Source organism: Mugil cephalus, chromosome 14 (genome assembly GCF_022458985.1).
Source record: "Mugil cephalus isolate CIBA_MC_2020 chromosome 14, CIBA_Mcephalus_1.1, whole genome shotgun sequence".
Classification (NCBI taxonomy): Eukaryota; Metazoa; Chordata; class Actinopteri; order Mugiliformes; family Mugilidae; genus Mugil; species Mugil cephalus.
The window spans coordinates 25138923-25148209 of NC_061783.1; the positions used below are offsets into that span (position 1 = coordinate 25138923).

Consider the following 9287-nt stretch of genomic DNA (forward strand, 5'->3'; position numbering starts at 1 on the left):
ATGTCCTGTGGAAGGCCCACAGCGCCCCCTGCTGTCATCCATGCGCTAAACCCATGAAATGATGTGAATGGTCTGGGCCGGCCGTGACTACGCCACCTACAGGCTGAACAGGATGCAGCTGCTCTGCTTATAAGTGTCACTGCTCCTGTTTTACTTGGTGTTTTGTGTTCTGTTGTTTCTGCTCTGATTGTGTTGCTGTTGTCGTCATGTGTCCAGTGTTGGTGTCCATTATTAGTCCTTCACCTTCATGATCTGAGCCTTGTTCAGACCAGGTCCCACGAGCTTCAGTCATTTTTCTTCTTCATTTCATTCTTTATTGTTTTACCTGTGATTGAGTTTTTTATTGAAACACTGATTTTGTGTTACCTTTACCATTTATTTCCTCGTCGTGTTTTTTCTCTTGATGAGTGATTTTTTAAAAGAAATTTTAAACGAAGACTCAGAGGCCACGTCAGTAGTGGCCTCCCTGCTCCGGCTTCCACTCCGGTTTAGGATTCATTTGAAACTTTAGTACTAGTGGCCGGCCACAGGACCTCCTTAGATCCAGGATCAGAACCAGGGCTGATGGAGTCTTGTAGGACGTTGCCCCTAAACTCTGGACCAGACCCTTTTCAGAGTTTGGAGTTTTTAAATTTTCTTCTGTGTGGCCTTCAGTCCAGGTGGAGCTGGATGTCTCTGGTCTTATTCTTTTATTCTACTTTGTTTAGTTTGACGTTTTATTTTATCTCCTCTTTATTAGTTTTGTAATAACAGGAATGGTCGGTTTCTTCAAATGTGCTTTAGAATTAAACGTTGACGTCGTTTCAGGATCTGGCTTCGTAATGAACAAACCAAAGAGTCAGATTAGTTTCTCCTGAACACCTCGTCAGTATAAACACTGAGAATTCATCTGTAACTCACAGGAACCTGGCTTCAGTAATTCATTTGTGTTTGAGTGTCTAATTAACGTCCTGTGTGTGTCATTGCTGCCATCTGCTGGACCAAAGAAAAAACACAAACAAATTAATCATGACATTTTATTTCTGCCTCTTTTTTCCACTGCACAAACTGGAACCGATTTTAAAGTCTGTCATGAGGTCATTTTACAAGATAAAGTGTAAGCTTGGAAACTTTTTTCCACTTTTTAAACCGAATTCATGAATGTGAGATTCATTAATGTGAGATTCTCGTTAAAGCTAAAACTTCCCCTTAAAGTATTTTTACTTGCAGGTGTCCTTGTTTACTACATCTTAACTATTAAATATACGAAGAATCATCTGCCACTCATGTTCGTATTTTTCCCATTGGTGTGAAACAAAAAGATTCATCATTTGTTTCCAGTGATCGAGAGGCAAACAACAGAGTTATTTTAGTTTACACTTCTGTTTTGTTTTTTTGTTTTTTTAATCTTTTAAACCATTAAATATGCTGCAGCTGTTAATGCATCTGTTTATGATAAAACAAGTGTCAGTGGATTCATTTCTCATGGAGGAAATTTAAAAATAAAATCATTCTTAGGCGAGTTCTGCACTTTATTTTCTTTCATATTCTTTTGTGGCAGCAGGGGGCGCTAACAGCTCACAGTGACCAGAGTGCGCATGCCCCGGAGCTGATAACGTTTAATTTGTCACATGCACAGTTTCACAGTTGATTTTGTGTTAGTGTTTGTTTACAGCCTTTTCTGCCTGTTTCTTTTCTGATTGGAACTTCGTTGTATTCATTATTTGTACATTTATATAACTTTGAACTTCTTTGTTTAATGTTTTAACATGTTGTGCTCACGTAGTTTGATTTAGAAATCCTGTGTTTGTCCCTGAACGGGTAAATCCCCGTTTACAGCAGCAGCATATTCCCTCCATGATGCTCTGGTCGCAGGCTGGTTTCTGTAAAGAGCCTTGGGATCATTTGTTTTGTTATTGACACTATAGAAGTAAAATTGAATTGAAATCAAGAGAGCAGCAAAATTATAGAGGGTTTGAATCGCACAATGGGTTATTTGTCTAGTTCGTGCATCAGCGTTAGTCTGGACACCAACAACAGTCAAAATTATTTCATTGATTCTTCATGTTCAAACATCCCATTCAATCACAAACAGAGGTGGAAGGAAGGAAGGAAGGAAGGAAGGAAGGAAGGAAGGAAGGAAGGAAGGAAGGAACTGTCCCTTGGATACATGTACACATATATATGTGTGTGTGTGTGTTCTGGGCATCAGAATGAAGAAAAAAGGGGATTTAAGTGACTTTGAACGTGGTATTTTTGTTTGTCTGAGTATTTCAGAAGCTGCTGATCTACTGTGATTTTAACTCACAGATTCTCCTCATAGATGTGATCAGGTATCAGCTGTGTGATGTTATCATGTCAACATGAACCAGAACCTCTGAGGAATGTTTCAACACCTTGTTGAAGGTATGACACCAAGAATTAAGGAGAGGGGGGTCCAACCTTTTACTAGCAAAGTGTACCTAATAAAGTGGCCAGTGAGTGTATCTATGTATATACACATATATGTGTTGTGTCATTGTCTGTCCGCTCATCTAGAATATCAGGAAATAAATAAACCATCTTTGAACTCCTCCTCCTCCTCCTTCTCCTCCTCTAACTTCCCTGTCACCTCCCCACCCCCCACCCCCACCCCCAGCGTTTCCATCACCATCGCCTCCATCTCTCCCAGTGAGCTCGGGTCCGTCGCTATAGCAACCTGTTGCCACGGGAGACGAGACACAGCCGGCGTCAGCCAGCATCCTCCTCCAGTCGCCAGAGGAGAGGACGGAGAGACAGAGGCTTCTCCTCCTCTCACCAAAATAAAATAAAAATAAGAGAAAACTTGTGAGTCTGGAGACACTGCGACGCCACAGCAACAACTACTTCATCCAGGAAGCTGTTGGAGAGCAGGCAGTGACCCCCAAGACCAGGACTACCCCCAGGACCAGGATCTGGACCTAGACCACCGCCTGCTCAGGGTGAGTCCTCTCTGATCTGGTCTGAGAGGGGGGGGGGTTTACCTCATCACCATTACCTGCATTATTCCTACTGACTGTGACTCCACCTCAGGACGTACTTCAGTTTCTTACGTGAAGCGGCAATAAAAACCGTGAGCAAGGCGACAGTCACCATGATTTAGGGTCAGTGTCTCCTGAGAAAGACCTGGAGCCAGGTAGACGCTGGTGGGAGGTCAGGACCCAACTCCAATGTGGATAAGAACCAGAGTCTGTCCAGAGCTCATCCCTCCATCCACGCTCTTTTATCCTCTCGTTGTCGTTTAGTTCCTATTTTAGATTTTTGATCAGACGTTTTTATCCAGTTGTTTTAATCCTGATCAGACTGATCACAGGGTCTGAAGACGCCTCAGTGAATCTTATTCTGTCTCAGTCTGGTTCACTGTGATGTTTCTTCTCCATCAGTTCCTCAGGAAACAGAACCGCCGATAGAAAGAAGAACAGGTTCATAACAGAGAAGAAGAACTGATGCAGTTTATTTGCTCTCAGAAGGAAGAAGAGAACATGAGTCTGATCTATCTCCTGCCTCTAGAGCTCATTCTGATTCACAGATCTGGTCTGTATTTTCTTCTAAATGTTCCTTCAGCATCTTCTATGTCTCTTCAGAAAACGACTGAAAATCAAACACAGGGAAGAGAAACATGAAAGCAAAATGTTCTGAGCGGAGCCCTGGTTCAGACTAAGTGTCTTCTCTGATAAGACATGACAGACATGAGCCACAGCAGCAGAGGTTTAACAGGACAGGAGACGTCAGAGACGATGAGCTGAAGCCTGATCAGCTGATCCACACCTGAAAATGGTGGAGGTGTTAAATCATCTGCACGCGCTCAGTAACAACTAAAAGAGTATTTATATCCTCAGACCGGTTTTAACTTCTTTATATTTAGACTTCTGATGGTGTCCATGAATTACAGACAGAAAGGAAAGACAAGACAGAAATAGACTTAAAAGAAGAGACATAGAAGTAGAGAGAGGAAGAGACAAATGGACAAGACAAAGAGAGAGAGGGACAAAATATGAAGAACAGACAGAGTGACAGAGGACAGGAATGGACAGAAGTAGAAGAGACAAAGCTTTGATGTGTCCTCGAGACGTCTGAGACTAAACGTGATGAAAGGTTTATTCATACTGGTGACCATCTGAAGACAGGAGGGGACAGGAGGGGACAGGAGGACAGTCTTGGTCTCTCATCCCTCCGTCTCTGTCCTCTACCAGCTGATACCTGATGACTTATTGACGATTTGAATCTTTGACAGCTCTAGTTTTTTACTTGTGGTTCTTTTATGTGCTACTAAGCTACTGATCAAGCAGTTTCCCTTTTCCTGGTGATAAACGACAACACGAGCAATACAGCAATCCTTGTGTAATGTGGACAGTGATGATGATGATGGCGATGGTGACGATGGTAACACAGAGCTCATCCCTCTCTGTGGGAACCAGGATGAGGTGCTGAGCTACAATCTGTCTGACAGATGACAAACATGTATATGTTCAATAAGAACCAGAGACCAGAGCAGAGGACCACCAGTTACCATTACTGCACCTGACTCCATTCAAATATCAGCTAATTTAAGGGACAGTGTAGTGGTTGGTATCAGTCGAGATGAATAGTGGTGTATTTACAGAGATCAAAGCAATCTTCAAACCAAACTCCATTCAAATAATGGCCAATTATTTAGGCTAATGTTAGCTTGTTTAGTTTAACTTGTTTAAGTTGACATCAGGTTGTTTATGTCAATGTTATCTTCTCTGAGTTAGCATTGGTGAGTTTAGCTTAGCATTTGTTAGTTTAGACTGTTTTTGTCTTGTTTTTTTCTTTCTGACATAAAACCAGTGGAGAAGATCTGATTAGCTGTGACTAAATATTTGAGTCTATTGACGTACATTCATCAGCGCCTCTAGTTTAGACAAAGATTATTATTTAATTTACTGACATAAAAGTGAGTGAGCTCGTAATCCACCCCCTCAGATCTGTGGCGGTCTGGAAAACATTCATCAGTTTCATCAGGAAACATCTCATGTTCTGTTGTGCGAGATGAGCATGTTAAATAATAATAATAATCATCATCATAAAACTCCATCATGTCCCATTCAGATGAGACTCTGCAGCTACATCTCCTCCTAATTGAATCCTCTGATGCATGAAAGCAGATAAAGCAGTGTTTCTATCTTTGTGAGGACATGATCCATTCACTTTGAGTCAAACCCAGTCTGAACACGGTTCAACCTTCAGGAGAAAAATGGACCCACGAGAACCGGGATGAAAACCAGAAGACTCACACGCCTCCTCATGGTGTGAAAACAGCCGAGTGGCAAATTAACACCGTGAATAATCCTGGGTTTTATTTATCATCTTTCACGTCTCAGGTTCCCAGAAAGAACAAATGAAGCAAACAGAAACAGATTAAAATGGAATTTATAGAGACCAGAGAATCAGAGAAAACACCACCTGGACTCTTCCTGTTTACCTGCAATAATCCAGCTGTGTTCACACGTGTTCACTCATCAAGGTCCTTGAGACCGTCTCAGACGTCCTGGTCTCTGAGAGACGTTTGATTGATTGATTTTTTTTTTTTGGCTCTTGTTTGGGCCCCCCAGGACTAAGGGAGGTCTCTGCTGACTCCAGCTACTTAAATAAACAACAACAACAATAAGAAGAAGAAGAAGAATGCATTGGTTTTATATTGCACTTTTCCATCTTTAGATGGTCAAAGCACTTACAGTTGCATTACTCATTCGCTCACATAGTCACCCCCTGGTGGTGGTAAACTACCTCACTAGTCACAGCTTCCAGATCCACATCTGATGAGCAGATGCAGCAGAACAGGCCCAAACCAGGACATTAGCGCCCCCATGTTTCATGGAGGGATGAGGTTCTGATGCTGGAATGCAGTGTTGGTTCATCTCCAAACATGACAATGCCCAAACATTTAAACCAAACTATTCTACTCTGGTCTCATCCGTCCACTAAACATTGTCCCAAATGTCCTTTGTGGACAGAGAGCAGTGTCTTTGGTTGTTGATTGGATTCATCAACATGAACATCAGCCAAAGTGAGAGCGGCCTTTAGCTGCTTAGAAGTTCCCCTGGGTTCCTCTGGTTCCTCTCCCACTATGATGGAGTGATGTTTGTTGGTGGACCACTCCTGTGGAGGGGAACAGTCGTCTTCAATCTGTCTGACTCTCTGTGGATTATTTGTGGCTTCCAGACTCTTTACAGATGGTTGTGGAACCTTTTCCAGCCTGATGAGCAACAACAACTCTTTTTCTGAGCTCTTCACAAAGCTCCTTTGATCTGTTGTCATCACACACTTCAACACAAACACGAGACAAATCCCTGATTTATAGAAACTGAACCAGGACCTGAGTCTCATTGATGGAAACTCTCCTGGACTCATGGACTGTGGACATGTGGAATATTCGTCCACTTTGAGGATGTTTATGAAGAACTGCACATGGCTGCAGATCAACTTCCAAAACTTGACTCCAGCAGGAAACGTCAGCTGTTTCTCTCATGACGTCCTTCAGGCTCCTCTTTAACTTCATGAGGACTTTCAGCTGTGAACCGTGACTCTGTTCAGTGATTTCTGTTTCATGATTGAAGTGAAGAACGTTGTGGTTCCTCCACTTCCTGCTTCCTTTCATTTAAAACGTTAAAGAAGGACGCTGAGCCCTGGAAGCTGTTTTCTCTTCTGTTGCATAAGATGTTGTGAAATGTGCTGTGGATGGAGAGTGGGCGAGAGAGGAGGACGTTGATCTGAGTGGGAGAGAGAGAGAGAGAGAAACATGTTGCTTCATTTGTTGTCAGCTGAAGAAACCAAACACACCTACGAGGGTTTGAAGGCTGATAAAAACTAACTAAATGGCTAATCTTGTTTAGGCTAGCATAGTTGCGTTATCTTGCTATTCTCTTATGCTAATGGAGCGGCTAATGTCAGGGTGTTTTAGCATCAGTATGTTACACCCTCTGCAGGTAACGATAGCTTAAAGAAGAATAAAAGTTAGCAGTTTCATTCCCAAATATGGTTCAACAAACCCTAGGCCCACTCTCAGCTTCCACTCATCACTAACAGGGCTGATTTGACGTGAATGCATTTCACTGCAAACATAAACCACGTCACCTTTAAGCCTCCACTGAAGGACTGTTACTCAGGAAGAAAAGAAAACTAGTCCACTCAGACGGACCACGTGGTTTCTCCTGCTACCAACTCATTTGCCAGCGAGGACAGATAAAGACAAAACCCAAATCAAACAATGTGGCAGCAACTGAAATACACCCTGATTAGACATTAAATCCCTAAACATTTGACTTACCTGGTGTGTCGGACGATAAATAACGATTAAATAACGACTTCCAGCTGCTTTTAGGCCAGACACACAGTTTTAGTCTGGATACCACGTACACAACTGTGACCGGGGACTGATTCATTTATTCCTTCATGATCATTTATTCATTGATTAATTCCTTATTTGTTTTTGTTTTCTTTCTTTCTAGTCTGTTGCCGTTGTTTGTTTTTTTTTTATGTTATTGACATGTTAAAAAAAAAAAAACTAATTACTGGTTTTAGGTTTTCTGGCACTGCAGGAAATCCAGAATCCACAGAGAAGAAGAAGCTGCTGTTTTTTCTCCTTCTGCAGTGATGAACCAGCTCAGAATGACTTCCAGTTAATCTTCAGAGTGTAATAACCACACGATAAACATCAGTTTTAAGGGATTCATTTCTCCTCAGCTCAGTTCAGAAACTGAACTGAATCAGGGTGAAAAGCGACAGTGGAATATTAAGGCGGGCGGGAGGAGAGAGTTTAACTCTGCAGCCTCAGCATGAAGATGAAGCTCTCCTCCCAAAACTGATCGGACATCCAGGTCTGGAGATGCCACATTCATCTGAACCTGTCTGCATTTAAGTTTTTAGTTTTGCCGTCCCTATAATCTGGTCAGACATAGATATAGAAAGAAAACGAGGAACTTAATTCAACAATATGTTTAAAATGAAGTGACACCCATTTATTTATCAAACAAAACAAAACGCCTCCAAACTGTGACCAAGGTGAAGAAGTTTCCGTCTGCACTCTGTATTACGATGTCTTTTCTGTTTCTTTTTTGTTCCTGGTGACTTGCTGTAAAAGGTGAACCTGTGTTTCTCTGCAGACGTCCAGTCTCTGACCTTCTTCTCCTACATAGCATGTTTTCCTGAGTTGAAGAAGCAAAGCGTTCTTCATCCTGTCATGGCCGACGACCTCTACAGCAGCACCTTCTCTGCGTCTGAGTCCGACTTCCCGTCCTCCTCGTCCTCCTCGTCCTCGCTGGCCTCGGCCTCCTTCCTCACGCTGGAGCAGAGGGCGGCCTTCGTCTTCGTCCTCATCCTCTTCATCTTCCTGGGCCTGCTCATCGTTCGCTGTTTCCGGATCCTGCTGGACCCGTACCGCAGCATGCCGTCCTCCACCTGGACCGACTACATGGAGAAGGACACCTTCGACTACCGGATTTCCTGACAGGCGGCGTGAGAGGCAGCAACCCGGACAAAGAACATGTTGAACTGAGGCAACAATCACACTGAGGAAAAAAAGCAGAAACACACAAGTTCATTTTCACCACCAGGATCCACCAGACCAGCAGAGAGCAGGCTGGGAAGGGTTAGGGTCCCCATCCACCACCAAGAATTAGGGTTAGGGTTAGGGTTAGGGTTAGGATTAGGATTAGGGTTAGGGTTAGGGTTAGGGTTAGGGTTAGGGTTGGGATTAGGGTTGGGATTAGGGCTAGGGTTAGGGCTAGGGTTAGGGTTAGGGTTAGGGTTAGGGGTTAGGGTTAGGATTAGGGTTGGGGTTAGGATTAGGGTTAGGGTTAGGGTTAGGGTTAGGTTTAGGGTTACGGTTAGGGTCCCCGTCCACCACCAAGAATGTAAACGAGGAAGCTATTTCAGTAACTGAAAATAACAGGAAACCAACAGAAAGATATATCTCCATTTCCTCACACACTTTTATCTCACTTTTACTGGACGGCAGTGATATAAATCCCATGTTTCTTACAGTTTTGTGAAAACAAGTTTCCTATTTTGAAAGTACAAACATTTGATGATATTAAATCCACAGGAAATTTGATTTGATTTCATCTTATATTTAAAGGACATTGCACATTAATCAACTTAATAGTAAATGTGCCAGTGTTAGCTAGCTGGCAAATTTTCAACTGTCGTCCTCGTGATGAGATGATTTGAGAACCATTATCATATCTGTGAAAAAAAAAATAACGTTAAAATTACAAAGCAAAAACAGTAATTTCAAAATCAGTAAAGACTAAGAATTAGGCAACTAC

The 9287-nt window shown here is 42.6% G+C and overlaps 1 protein-coding gene across 1 annotated transcript; it reads left to right on the forward strand.

Moving 5' to 3' along the window:
• The first annotated feature begins 2668 nt into the window (after positions 1 to 2668).
• Positions 2669 to 8634, forward strand: LOC125019788 (cortexin-3-like). The gene is made up of 2 exons (XM_047604756.1): positions 2669 to 2939; positions 8124 to 8634. The coding sequence occupies exon 2, from the start codon at positions 8201 to 8203 to the stop codon at positions 8465 to 8467; it is 267 nt and encodes an 88-aa protein (XP_047460712.1). The 5' UTR covers positions 2669 to 2939; positions 8124 to 8200; the 3' UTR covers positions 8468 to 8634.
• The last annotated feature ends 653 nt before the right edge of the window (positions 8635 to 9287 follow it).

What these genes read in the sequence shown, in the direction of transcription:
- LOC125019788 (XM_047604756.1), top strand. Translation starts at nt 8,201, where the DNA reads ATGGCCGACGACCTCTACAGCAGCACCTTCTCTGCGTCTGAGTCCGAC.